This window comes from Dermochelys coriacea, chromosome 11 (genome assembly GCF_009764565.3).
Source record: "Dermochelys coriacea isolate rDerCor1 chromosome 11, rDerCor1.pri.v4, whole genome shotgun sequence".
In the NCBI taxonomy this organism is placed as follows: Eukaryota; Metazoa; Chordata; order Testudines; family Dermochelyidae; genus Dermochelys; species Dermochelys coriacea.
Window position 1 is genome coordinate 39582930 of NC_050078.2, and position 14482 is coordinate 39597411.

Sequence of the window (14482 nt, forward strand, 5' to 3'; positions counted from 1 at the left end):
ATGTTTTAATTTGCAGCTTCAAAGGGGATTCACTGAGTTGATGTACATCCAACCAGACCTTCTTCTGAGGTAGTAGCATCCACTTTCTAGCTGTACTGACTTCCTGTGCCCACGTTTTTGTGCTCCTGCCTCTCCCTTTGCAAACACCCCTGCCTTAGAAGAAAGTTTGAGGCTGCTTTTTGCCACTATAATTTGTATCACGCAGACATTCCATTTTCTGTACATTGGTGTATGCCCGCTGAAATCAGCATAAACCAGTAGTGAAGCTGATTCATTCACTTCTAACATAGCTCCCAATAACTGTTTAAGCAGACAAACATGATCCCAGCTGGGAGTCGTATTCAAATTTAAAATCCTTCTTTGACTCTGAAGTCTGTTTTTAAGATCATAATAAACTTTCTGCTGAAATGCAGTTTTCTGCAGGCACAATAGGGTTCTTTTCACTTTTTAAAAATTTTCTTTTGGCATGTCTTGTCTTCTCTAGTGCCTGAGATTCAGCCTTTTACCATACAAAACTGTTCTATACCCAGTGATGTTTTTCTTTGCAACTTAGAGAGAGAGAAAGAGGGGAAAATAAAACTATTGCATTAGCCAATTATAATTATGATGTTCCAGAGTCTGAAAATATCCTACAGCTCCCCTATTTTGACACTCTTTTGGAGGGGTGTGGGTGAATCTGGTTAGAGAATAGCTTGGATTGAACTGGTTAATATATCTAGTTGAGTCATCCTTTTTATTTTTTATTTTACCTGATTGATGAAAGGATGAAATACGTGTTATTGTTTTAAAATTGTGTCTTTTACACTACTACTTTTGCCATCATCAGCTCCTTTTTAATGATGCGTGCTTCACATACTGTCAAAGTTAAAAAATTAGGTTCTCAATCCGGGCCCTAATGGACTTGATGTCTGCCTTCAAAAGTGGCACTGTATTCCTTTTCATTAGAGGACATGGATATGATAAAGCATAGAAACTGCCATACAAGATCAGATTAATGGTCCATTGAGCTGACCAGTATCCTTTCATGGACTGAGGAAGGTGAAAGGAACTTTATGGTGGATAATTGTGGAAAAACCCACCCATGGTGGAGGTTTCCTTCTAACCTGAGACAATTAGTAGTTGGCTTGCACCATCATACTTCATAGCATATTTTTGTAGAAAAATGATGGGCTTTGAGGGTCACTTCTATTTTCTGAGCTCAGTTTCACTTAAGAAGAATTATCTTTTTCTTGGGTCTTCCCCAGTCTGTGGTTTTCATGCTGAGCTAGCTGCTAAGTGACTCATTGAATCAGCCTAGGTCATGTGCTGCTGTTTTCAAACTAGTTTAATTGGGTTTGAATAGAATAGATTGTCTGAGATACTGTTAATACTGGGATCTATAGAACAAACTCCTGATAAGACTTTTCATTCTGTGATATAATTTTAATGTAAGATTGCTTCTAAAAAGAAGTAATATTTTAGTACGATTAAAGTGCTAAGTGTTACTGAGAGTTCACAGTTGGTAATAAAATTTTCCTTTGTAATTAAAATAAATGGACTATTATGTGTTTTAAAATTTCTCCTTTATTTGTATGACAAAAATATTTTCCCCAAATCTTTATTATGTATTATGTATTTACCATAAAGACTTTAGTTACAAGGTAAAGTATCGTGTCAGAATTATTTAGGAAGTTCGGGAGATATTAGAATTGTCTATTCTGAGCTTTCGATGGAACTGTTTTGACATCTAAATTTATGTCTTTGTAACTTTGATTTATAGCCAAGAAAGAAGAGAGGAAAAGACACAAGTCTTCCTCCTCATCCAGCGATTCAGAAAGTTCAAGTGATTCAAAATCTTCCTCTGATTCATCATCTGATTCTGAAAGTGCTTCTGAAGAGAAACCTAAGAAGAGAAAAAAGAAACACAAGAAAAATTCTAAAAAACATAAGAAGGAAAAGAAAAAGAGAAAGAAAAGTAAGAAAAGGTAGGATTATATTGCTATTCTAAAAGACTTTTTTGGAACCAGACCAAATTGCTTTTGTTAAAAATTTTAAATGTAAAACGTAATATATGTTAGTAGATATGCTGTAGAAAAATAAATGTTTTCAGCTAGCTACTTTCTTGCTTTGATGTCGATGTAGGAAAACATTTCTGTGAATACAGTCATTTCAGTTTTTGCACATATATAATATAATTCTTTGGTACATGCCTGTTTGAACTAGCACTGTTAGGTGTATGGAGGATTGCAGAATCCTTGATTATTTTTTTTGTAAATTACTTCCGTTTTCCTGCTTTAATACTACACTGGCAATAATGTATATGTAACGAGAGCCACTTAAATAGTTTGGATTGAGATTTTCATGTGTTGATTTGTAAAATTGCACATTATAAAGTTAATACCTTGACTCATTTTTATATTCATTAAGTTGAATTAATTTATACACAATGAGACTTTTATAATGTGTGATGAGGAGCATACAGGTCTAAAATGAACAAAATTTAAATCTCAAACATATTAACACCTTAATTTACTGATGTGTAACTTGTAATAACTTCTCAAAAATCAGGTGCCAAAGTTAAACTTGTCTGGTGCTTTTGAAAATTTTGCCCAAGCACACCGAAGTTTCCTGAAAAGGCAATGGAACTTTAGGCTCCTAAGTCATTTGACTGCTTCTGAAAATGTTACCCATAGTTTACTACAGTATTCCCATGCAAAAATCTGACTTAGAAGTCAAGTTGTTGTATAAGTGTGTTTTCTTTCAGCGCAACCACTAAGAATCAAGGAAATCATCATCTGTTACAGTAGTGCTATTCTCCAGACCATCCTCAGCTTCATGTATTTTACCATCTAAACGCACTCAGCTTTCTCATGCTCCCTTTAGATTCCGACAAATAATCATACAATTCCTCACAGTTGTACATTCCAACATACAATCTGAACGTGACCCTTTTTATATAAATTTTCCAAACTCTGTTTCTTCTAAAATAGAGTTGGCTGAAACTTGGGACTTTCAATTTGTGAGAAATTTTGGTTTTTGGAAATTTGATTGGAAGGCCTATGAATCAGAGTTCTCATGGTTTTCATGCTTGTGGCTGCGGAGCTGGGAGCTGGACTCCTTCCATGCTCCCAGCTCCACAGAGGGGCTTCCATGCTCCCAGCCTAGAAGCCCTGGCATGGCAGGGCTGTGCTCAGAGCTACAGACTATGGATGCTCAGGCTCCCCAGAAAATTTACAACCAGCTCTAATCTAAAGATACAATATAAGTATATTCATCAATTCACTGTATGTATGAAAAAATAATTGGTGAAAAATCTTCTATAATGTCAGTTAGGAATACATACATAATATACATCTCCGAGTGAAGACCTCATGGGAGCAAAATGGCAGCTGTTTTTGAAGCGTTAGCCTTTGTTTTATATGTGTAAATACTTTCAAATATCTGTAAGTGCTTGGGTTGATAACTTTCAGATTTTTGTGCCTTAGCTAGATTTTTTTTATTACTACTAAGAAGACCATTAACTATAACCTGCAGAACTTGGACCTTTTCAAAATTGCTCTGATGGCGAGGTAAATAATTCCTCTTTTTTTTTTTTTTTTTTCTATCTGTATCTTCAGTTGACAAAGCTTCTGAAGTACTTAAGTATAGACAGGTTGAGAGGCCTTTCCTGGAAAGCCTGAATCTAAAGTACACAAATATTTAAAACTGAAGCATTGATAGCTTTTTGTTTGTGTATAACTAAAGCTCATCCAGTGAAAGTGAAGATGAAAACCCTGAAGCACAGCCATTGTCGACTGTCCGTCCTGAGGAGATCCCTCCTGTACCAGAAAACAGGTTCCTCATGAGAAAAAGTCCTCCTAAAATAGATGAAAAAGAAAAAGAAAGGAAGAGTAGGGAGAAGGAAAGAGAGAGGTAAGCTTACATGTGTTTTGAGTGGGACTGCACACTGACAATGGTGTGATCAAGTCAGTACTTTTTAGATTCATAGGTCAAGTCCAGGTTTCCCATGTGGTGCTTAACCACTAGAACGTTATGAGCAGTGGCACATAGGTCAAGTCCAGGTTTCCCATGTGGTGCTTAACCACTAGCACGTTATGAGCAGTGGAACTTCAGATTTCATTAAATGTGCTTGTTTGTAAGGGTGAGTAGTGTGGATATTACAATGATATATTTTAAGGGAATTTTACAAAGAAAATAATGTAAGAAGGAGTGGAGAAAATTTAAGCACTGACTTACAAATAAAGTTTCCACTTGAGATGGCTGGCTCTGGGGACTTACAAACAGTATATGGAGCTTTTCACTTCAAGTGTAGATCGCTGCTTTATTATCAAGTGTTGTATGCAGCATAGTTGTAGCTGTGTTGGTCCCAGGAAATTAGAGAGACAAGGTGGGTGAGGTAATATCTTTTATTGGACCAGCTTCTGTTGGTGGGAGAGAGAAGCTTTCATACCACACACAGTTCTTGAGACCTTTTCCAGATCTGAAGGAGAGCTCTGTATGGCCCCCTGCTTCCCTCTCTAACAGAAGTTGGTCCAGTAAAAGATATTACCTCACACGCCTTGACTCATTAGTATCCAGTGGAAATTCAGCACCATATTACAGTTTAGTGTCTCATATGAAATATTATGTTTCTCAATCTAGTTTCTGATGAACCACCTTAAATTGGACACTGATTTTCTGTCATACCTCATTAGACCAATAGTTAATCTTCTCTAGTATCTTATTACTGACTATAGCCACTATAGAAATTTCTGAGACAAGTACAAGAAACATTATAATGGATAGTTATGAACTAAACTGTCTATATAGGAAATGTATTCCTGACCACATGCAGTTAGTGGTTTACTTACGCCCTGGAGCGTAGAGATTTATATTCCCTGTACTACACAAGATAAAAAGTATATCTGTTGTTCTTGATATATGTGTATGATTCTCTTACTGTACTCTTGGCCTCCGTATTATCTTGTGAGAGGGAGTTCCATTGGACCAGGCAGATGAATCTCAGCGTTCTAAGTTCTCTCTCCAGATCAAGGCTGGAGCACACTGGTCAGTTACTGTAGTCAGTCTCGTACAGCACAAGCCATGATGGTACAATACCTATCCTGAGGCTGAACAGAGTTGTTCACTCCTTATGGCTGTCCCTGGAACATTTCACAACATTTCATAAGCTGTAATTCCACTGCAAATTATTATTTATTTTTGCAGCACCCAAAAGAGTGCTTAGACTCCTCGGAGAAACGTTTAAAGAGACCAGGTCCCTATCCTTAAGAATTTAGACTGGACAAATTTAGGCAGAAAGATGAACAATAGGGATGAGGAAGGGCCAGGCTTATATTATGATGACACAATGACTTTGTTCTGGCATGTACATGTATTGAGATGTTCCTATGCCAAGTTTTTTCCAAAAATCTGTAAGGGAACACTTATTCTCCCATCTGCCCCTAAAAGGATTTCTTAAACTTCGTGTGCTTTTTTTATATACTATGAATAGGATGATAATATTTAAAGTAGTGAAGTGATGACCATTAGTTATTATCTGAATTGGCTGGAGAGTGAAATTAATCTTTGTTTTCATTTGGGCTGACTTCTTTTAATTTGCAAAAGAACCAATCCAAAATAGTAGTGGAGTCTGTCTAAATGATCTTTTCCTGTCTTTCTCCCTTCACAATTTTTAAAACAATGTAATAGCATCACTTCTCTTCTTTTTTAGTAATCCATCAAATTCCCAGTCGTCATACCAGAGAAGGCTTTTAGTGACCAGATCTGGAAGGAAAATAAAAGGAAGAGGACCAAGGGTAAGTGTAAACAAAGAAACAAAACCAAAAAAAACCCCAACCTTGATATGTGGTGGTGATTTGCACTTATCTGAGGATCTCAAAGCAATTTCACATCCCTCTTGGGAAAGAGGAAGGGTGGGATTATGCCCATTTTACAGATTGGCAAAGTAAGGCATTGAGGTTAAGTGATTTAATCATATAGTGAGACAGTAATAGAGTTGGGAATAGAACCCAGCAGTTCTGACTCCAATCCTCCTGGTCTGTGCACTAGCCAATATTGCTCACTAAATACATTTAAAAGAAAATTGTTTTTAATGTTGAAGTTTTTAAAAGAAAACTACATCTGTTTTGCTCATCCAAATTACCTGAAAGTTCAAAAGCATGAGTTGTTAATCATTTGGAATAAACTGTAAAATCTTAAATACCACTGGCAAAATCTGAGTTTATTGCCAGTGGTCCCATGAAAAAGTAACATTAATTTATTATGCTTAGTGTTGGAGTTTGGTGGAAGAGATTGGTTAAGCATTTTCCAAATTGCTTTAATATTGGTTTGAGAAATAGTGTTTAGTTGTAATAGGTCTCCTACGCTGAATTTCATACCTGGATGCAAGACATGTGAAATTGTGTGTAGCTCAAAGCTTTGAGTTGTTAAGCTACCAACTGGTAGGAAGTGCATGCCTTGCTGCTTGATTGTTCCAGTGTCCAGCAACGCCACTCCTCTGCTCATTTGGAAAATCCACTTTTGACATATATAAAAGTAGCAAAGCCCAAACAATCCCCAACTCTGAGGGAAAAGTCAGCGGTAATCTTCTTATCTGTATAAATCTTCAGAAAAACAGTAAGCAGTTTTCTTCAAGGATCCAGTGTACAACAAAATTCCACTTTATAGAGAACAGAAAACTCTAAGAATGTATCTGGAACAGTTTTTAATATTAAAAAAATACCAAAGTTACTGACAGGCACCGGCAGAAAACATGGCTCAGAAAAACAACCTACTTCCATCAAGTGCTGACATGTCAGGTGCCAGAGGTTTGAGATTCAGAATAGGAATCTGTAATAACAATAATCCTAAATAACAGAATTCCAAGTAAATGATTTTCTCATGATTAAATTTTAATAAAGTCCACTCAAGTTGGATTGTTAAATCAGGTTGGGGGTTTTTGTTGTACTCAATACTGTGACACTGAGGCAGCATCTATACTAGGGGAAATGCAGAAAAAACATTCCCACTGATCCTAGATCAGCTGGATTTGTGGGAGCTCAAATGTAGATTCAGCATCAATGGCTGAATCCATTTTTATCATCATTTCAGCTGAAAGCAAGGCTAATTGAAATTATGGTAAAAAGCAGGCCAGAACCTGAGACCTTATCCACTTAGTGGTACATTGGGGTGGCTTCTGAGACCTTATCATTCAGTAGCCCCCAAGATCCTATCCACTTGGGTCCCATGAACTCAACTCAACTCTGAACTCTTCATTGAGGTTTCTTCTTGACTGGCATACAATCAAACTACACTGGAATTGATCAGGCTCAAGTGTAGAGGATGGGTACAGGGCATACCACACAACCAAATTCACAGCAAACCTCTTCTTTTGTATACATTTACACATTACATTGTGTTTACTATACATTGCATCCATGCGTTTTGGGATTGGTTTAGTAACTTAGTAGGAACCAATCTCTGTACAGCATGCTCTACCCATGCATGACTTACTTTTTACCTCATCTTATGTTCCAGGCTTATCTTGGCCATTGTAAATGGTTTCCTGAGTGTTGCCCCTTATCTTTGCTAGTACGAATATTCTGTCTCTTCGCCTACTGACCCATTTACCTATCCTAGCTAGTACAAACATTCTGTTTCCAGCCTGCTGATCCACTCACCTTCCTAATTCTGTCTTTCAAGAAATGAGGCCTCACCCATGTCCAGTTACTCATGTCAAGCCAGGCCTACAATGATGAACATTTGCAATAGCCCTTAAATGTTAAAGCTAATGGTGAAAATTTTGTAAAGTATTGCTCTGGTGATGCTTAGCAAAATGTTATGGGAGTTTTCATTGCCGGACAAGGCTGAGCAGCATTCATCCTGATGAAGAAAATTCTTTAAACTTGATTTAATATCTCAAAGATTTTCAGGTTCAAGCCCAACAATTCTTTTTCAAACAATAATACCTGGCTCTTACATAAGACTCATTTAAGGTCTTTTGGAATTTCTGAGATTGCTGTGTGGATATATGATCAACCCTTTGGGGTATCCATTTTAACTGAATATAAAATGTAAATGTATTATTTTTGTATTTCTATAGTGCCTAGGAGCCCTAGTCATTCAGTACATAATTTTCAAGTGCTTGTGTGTTTCCAAATATGGCTCAGATTGCATTCCTTCCAGAACCACCTATGTGCTGAGTATATATTTGAAAATAAAGCCACTTTTGAGTTACTTGAATGCAAGAAACCAGATTCAACATTTTTAATAAAAAATGCCCCCAAAACCCCTCCCTTCCTCTCTCCCCGCCCTGCACTCTCAACTCCAAAAAGGCATTTTGCTCAGACTTGAAAAGAAAGTTGCTTCTTGGCCCAGAGAGTAAGCACGAGAAACTTATGGGGGGAAAAAATTTTTTTTGAGGAAGCAATTAAGGAGTGAAAATGGGGATTAAAAATGACATGGTTCTTTAACCTTTTACGTTAGTGAGAGGCCTTAATAAAGTGCTGGCAGGCTGAATTGATTTTCAGGAGGGAAATATTCTAGTTTATAAAGGGTGGTAGATTTGCACCAAGATACTTTGCATATCAGAATTCAATAGCAAATGCAACAAAAAATGTGCTTATGAGACTGCTTTACAAGTTTTTATATTTCTTCACTAACTTTTTTTTTCCAGATAATGTTATACAGGTGTTAACCTTTATTTTCAGTGCTTTTACTATGAAGTTTGACTGCAGTCCAGAGGTGAGAGTCTTCCCTACTTGCTGGTAAAGGGGCAGGAGCAATGTAAACTGGCTCTAAAAGCCCTTGATCCAGTCACGGGTAACTGAGGAAGACAGCTGCAGACTATATTCTGTGGATTCCCCCCCACCCTAAACCCTAGTAGTGGGGGTGGGAGGGGCATGTCAGATATAGGAGAGTCCTCGTAGCCTGAGACAGCTATGTGAATTGTCAGTAACTATAAATTGTGGAGCAGTCTATTGGCAGACTCTGGGAGGAATGTTGTAAATTATACCAGCTTTCAGAATTGATTTATGCTAGCAGCCAGTCTGGCCCCCAGAGCAGCCCAGAACATAAGTGTTGTAAAGATGACATAAATTCACTTATGCTCCTTTTTCTGCTGGGCTGAGTTCTGTGCTGCATTTCTGGTAGATGCAGTTCAGAATCTCACCCCAGATGTATGAGACATCTTGCCTACTGTGGAATGTTAAACTCTGTTGTATCTAACATTCTTTCTTCTTCCCTTCTCAAGCGCTATCGGACGCCTTCCAGATCCAGGTCAAGGGATCGCTTCAGACGCAGTGAGACTCCTCCACATTGGAGGCAGGAAATGCAAAGAGCTCAAAGAATGAGAGTTTCCAGTGGAGAAAGATGGATAAAGGGAGACAAGTAAGACACTGCTTTTTTCCATTGGAATTTCTGTCTAGAATACGATGGTGCCTTTTTGATCTGTTATATCACAGTGAATTTTTTTTAGTGTCAGAATATGTGGTTTTGGCTTAGTTATCTCTTTGCTATCTTTGCTTTATCCCTTTTAAAGCACCCTTCTTTATGGTTATGATAACTGTGTAGCCATTAATGTAGATGTCATAATACAAATTAAACTTAATGTGATGATTAACAGTTTCAGTAGTGATGTTACTTTCTTACTTTTCTTTAGTTCAAAAGATTTTAAAATAAATATTTTTCTTTCTCCAAGGGGTGAAGTAAATGAAAACAAAAAAGATGCTCAAAAAAGCCCTGGGAGAGGAAAAGAGAGAAAAGTATCGGACCACAGACAAGTCTCTGAGAGTCCAAACAGAAGAGGGGAAAAGGAGAAGAAGACAAAAGACCACAAATCCAGTAGTAAAGACAGGGAGACAAGGAGGAATTCAGAAAAAGACGATAAGCATAATAAAAGCAAGACCAAGAAAAGAGCTAAATCTAAAAGCCGGAGCAAAAGCAAAGAGAAATCAAAGAGCAGAGAAAGAGACTCTAAGCACAACAGACATGAAGAAAAGAGAGTGAGATCAAGAAGCAGAGAGAGGGATCATGAGAGAGGTAAAGACAAGCACTATGATTCTAGAGGGAGAGCTAAAGAAAGGAGCAGAAGTAAGGAGAGGTGTAAAAGTGCAAGATCAAAAAGTAATGAACAAGATCACAGTAAAAGCAAAGACAGGGAGAAACATGCTAAGTCAAGGAGCAAAGAACGTGAACAGACTAAAGGAAAACATAGTTCCAATAATAAAGCAAGAGAACGGAGCAGAAGCAGAGACAAGGGGAAAAGAGCCAGATCTAGAAGTAAAGACAGAGACCGGAGTAGAAGTAAAGAGCATTCAAAAAATGAAGATAAAGAAGCAAAAAGAAAAGGAAGATCAAGAAGTAGAGAGAGAAAAGGCACACCAGAAAAATCTAAAGGAAAAGAGAATAAGAGGAGGAGAGACTCGAGGAGCCATGAAAGAGAAGAAAGTCAAAGCAGAAACAAAGATAAGTATCTGAACAGAGAAAGCAGAAGTTCACATAAGAAAAATGACGCTGAAAGCCAAAGGAAGAAGCGTTCAAAAAGCCGTGAAAGTAGTAGCCCTGAGACCAATAAAGATAAAAAGGCTAGTAGAGATCGGGATAAAAGTCCAGACTCAAAGAAAAGACAAAGCAGTAAGGATAGAGAATTTAAAAAATCATCTACACACAGGAATAGGGAAAAAGAGAAGACTAGATCCTCACTAGAAAAAGAAATTAACCAAAAATCAAAGAGTCAGGAAAGAGACCATGCCGATCGTAAGGATAAAAAGTCTGATCACGAATCAAGTCCTGGAACAGATGAAGACAGACGTGGATGAGCTATGGACTTGTTGTTTCCATTCTGTCTCAAAGTTTGAGACATTTTGGGGAACACCTTTTTTTTTTAATGTGGACTTCAGTTTGGTCTTTTGATAATCTAAAACCTGGATCATTTGTACTGAGAAAGTTTTAATAAACTTGAAATGAGAAACATTTTATGTGTAATACAGTGTGCTGTGTTTTAACTATTTCATTGCTTATGTATCCTTCTTGTGTGTTGACAGCCAGGGGAATACCTTGTGTTGCATATACATTTTTAATTTATAAACTTGGTTGGCCCATTGCAAACATATGACTGTCTGTAAAGAGGCTTTGTTTGGTTGGAGGCAGGGAGAAGCTTCAAATATATTAAATGTCTTTGGAAGCTAGTAGAACTCTGCCAAGCTGTGTCTGTCACTACAGTGTAATTATATTCCTAATACAGTAGTTAAAAAGCCTAAGGAAATGGATGTGTGGGGGACAGAGATTTTGTAATCACAAAGTGAAATAGTTTCATTGGGCCTCCTCTCTGCCTGAACTGCTGTCATGTACTGTTGATCAGTATAACAGTAGAATTCATTTATTCTGTGGGGCAGCCATCTGCACTTGAGACCCATCTCTTTGGGAGAAATAATATTTTCATAGAAAGCTTTTTTTTTTTTTTTTTTTTAACCAAAATGCTAATCATTCAGTGTGAGTTTTTGTAATCTTCCTTTTTCTGTTTCCTGCTTCCATGGTCACAGTTTGTCTTTGAGTGCCACCTTGTTTTTAACTTGCCTACTGTGGAAAACCCAACTTTGGATGCAGCAGCTAATTTTTGAGGAAAATCCTGTCCTTATTTGGTTTAATTGCTGGTTAATTGATTCATAGAGAGCAAGTGATTCCCCAGAATTCATACTATGACTGCATTTGCACCTGGGAACTCCTGGTTCCTAATTATGTTTAATAACCACTGCCTCATTAAAAATTGAATAGAAGAGCAGAGCTGTTTGTTAGGGACTGACAATAGTTTAGCATAGTGAGCTGTGATGAGTCATCTTGGTTTCTGTAGCCTAAAAGGGTAACCCACGCAGCATGAATAAGTGGAGGGTCAGCAAATCGATGCACTCCTAAAGAAGTGCCACCACACTACTGTAATGCTATTGTGTTATGAGAACAGTAATAACTTACTATTTTAGTATTGGATTTGGTCAAATTTCAATATTGAGTTGACTGACATTGATGCCTGATAGCACTGCATTGTTACAGGTCTGTCAGGCATTTTCATTATACAACAAACCCCCTCATTCTGAATATGTGCATTGTTGTTAAAACTTGCCTGAATTCAATGTAGTAATATCCAGAAAATTAAGGAAGGAACAAATAATTACTTGTTTTAAGGGGCAGGGGAGGAGATGGGGGAATGCAGGATGTTGGTAAACCACGTGGACTGGCCTGTGGGTGAATAAAACTAAAACTACAAAGTGGTTTGTTTTTTTTTAAATTAGAAAAGTAACTGGAGCTGCTGTGAACTATTTTTCATAATGTTTTTAATACACATTTGTATGTGGTGCTCTTAATGCAGAATGGGTAAGAATGCCACACGCCCATTAAAGGGTGTGAAAAAAAACTGCTGCTTAGGAGGGGTTGTGATAATAATGAAAGATCCATAATAGATTCTTTATCATTGGATTGGACATGAAGCAACTATGAACCCAGTACCATGTCAGTAAAGTTACAGAGCTGCATCTGATCCAGTCACAATGTTTTGGGGGTGACACTAAACAAAAGCAAAGAAATTAAAGTTAAGAGCACTATCAGGTTACTTTGGGCCCAGCCTACCTTGACATATTTATAATTGAGTAGGGATATAATGTGCTCCAGAGTCTCTCTAATTTAAAAAAGGCAGTTAATTGGAGGATTTTTTCATTATTTTTGTAGGGCCTCTCTGCAAATAAATAAATAAATAAATGTTCTGCCTCTGCTGGTTCTTCAGCAGCAATTAACCAACAAGCAATATTTGCATTGCTATGCATATGCCTGCTGAAGTTTGTATAACATCAAAGTAGAAAACTAATAAGTAGCTATGTTGGCTCCAGCTGCATAGGAATTTAGGGGGGGAAACTGCCCAATATGTATGGTGCAGATAAAAGACAATCAGTAGAAAATAATTTTCAAGATTAAGACTATGTTGCAATCAAAGACTAAAGAAAATGTTAACATTGTGTATATTTAGAATCATAGAATCATAGAATATCAGGGTTGGAAGGGACCCCAGAAGGTCATCTAGTCCAACCCCCTGCTCAAAGCAGGACCAAGTCCCAGTTAAATCATCCTAGCCAGGGCTTTGTCAAGCCTGACCTTAAAAACCTCTAAGGAAGGAGATTCTACCACCTCCCTAGGTAACGCATTCCAGTGTTTCACCACCCTCTTAGTGAAAAAGTTTTTCCTAATATCCAATCTAAACCTCCCCCATTGCAACTTGAGACCATTACTCCTTGTTCTGTCATCTGCTACCATTGAGAACAGTCTAGAGCCATCCTCTTTGAAACCCCCTTTCAGGTAGTTGAAAGCAGCTATCAAATCCCCCCTCATTCTTCTCTTCTGCAGACTAAACAATCCCAGCTCCCTCAGCCTCTCCTCGTAAGTCATGTGCTCTAGACCCCTAATCATTTTTGTTGCCCTTCGCTGTACTCTTTCCAATTTATCCACATCCTTCTTGTAGTGTGGGGCCCAAAACTGGACACAGTACTCCAGATGAGGCCTCACCAGTGTCGAATAGAGGGGAACGATCACGTCCCTCGATCTGCTCGCTATGCCCCTACTTATACATCCCAAAATGCCATTGGCCTTCTTGGCAACAAGGGCACACTGCTGACTCATATCCAGCTTCTCGTCCACTGTCACCCCTAGGTCCTTTTCCGCAGAAATGCTGCCGAGCCATTCGGTCCCTAGTCTGTAGCGGTGCATTGGATTCTTCCATCCTAAGTGCAGGACCCTGCACTTATCCTTATTGAACCTCATTAGATTTCTTTTGGCCCAATCTTCCAATTTGTCTAGGTCCTTCTGTATCCTATCCCTCCCCTCCAGCGTATCTACCACTCCTCCCAGTTTAGTATCATCCGCAAATTTGCTGACAGTGCAATTCACACCATCCTCCAGATCATTTATGAAGATATTGAACAAAACGGGCCCCAGGACCGACCCCTGGGGCACTCCACTTGACACCGGCTGCCAACTAGACATGGAGCCATTGATCACTACCCGTTGAGCCCGACAATCTAGCTAGCTTTCTACCCACCTTATAGTGCATTCATCCAGCCCATACTTCCTTAACTTGCTGACAAGAATGCTGTGGGAGACCGTGTCAAAAGCTTTGCTAAAGTCAAGAAACAATACATCCACTGCTTTCCCTTCATCCACAGAACCAGTAATCTCATCATAAAAGGCGATTAGATTAGTCAGGCATGACCTTCCCTTGGTGAATCCATGCTGACTGTTCCTGATCACTTTCCTCTCCTCTAAGTGCTTCAGGATTGATTCTTTGAGGACCTGCTCCATGATTTTTCCAGGGACTGAGGTGAGGCTGACCGGCCTGTAGTTCCCAGGATCCTCCTTCTTCCCTTTTTTAAAGATGGGCACTACATTAGCCTTTTTCCAGTCATCCGTGACTTCCCCCGTTCGCCACGAGTTTTCAAAGATAATGGCCAAGGGCTCTGCAATCACAGCCGCCAATTCCCTCAGCACT

The 14482-nt window shown here is 38.4% G+C and overlaps 1 protein-coding gene across 5 annotated transcripts in view; it reads left to right on the forward strand.

Moving 5' to 3' along the window:
- Nucleotides 1-10929, forward strand: part of PPIG (peptidylprolyl isomerase G) — a 36695-nt gene extending 25766 nt beyond the window's left edge. For all 5 annotated transcript variants that reach the window (XM_038421553.2, XM_038421557.2, XM_038421558.2 and 2 more), the window contains 5 exons: nucleotides 1760-1964; nucleotides 3724-3891; nucleotides 5690-5774; nucleotides 9209-9345; nucleotides 9656-10929. In XM_038421553.2, coding sequence (XP_038277481.1) covers nucleotides 1760-1964; nucleotides 3724-3891; nucleotides 5690-5774; nucleotides 9209-9345; nucleotides 9656-10775 — 1715 coding nt within the window. In that variant the 3' untranslated portion in view covers nucleotides 10776-10929. The remainder of the gene's footprint in view (nucleotides 1-1759; nucleotides 1965-3723; nucleotides 3892-5689; nucleotides 5775-9208; nucleotides 9346-9655) is intronic.
- The last annotated feature ends 3553 nt before the right edge of the window (nucleotides 10930-14482 follow it).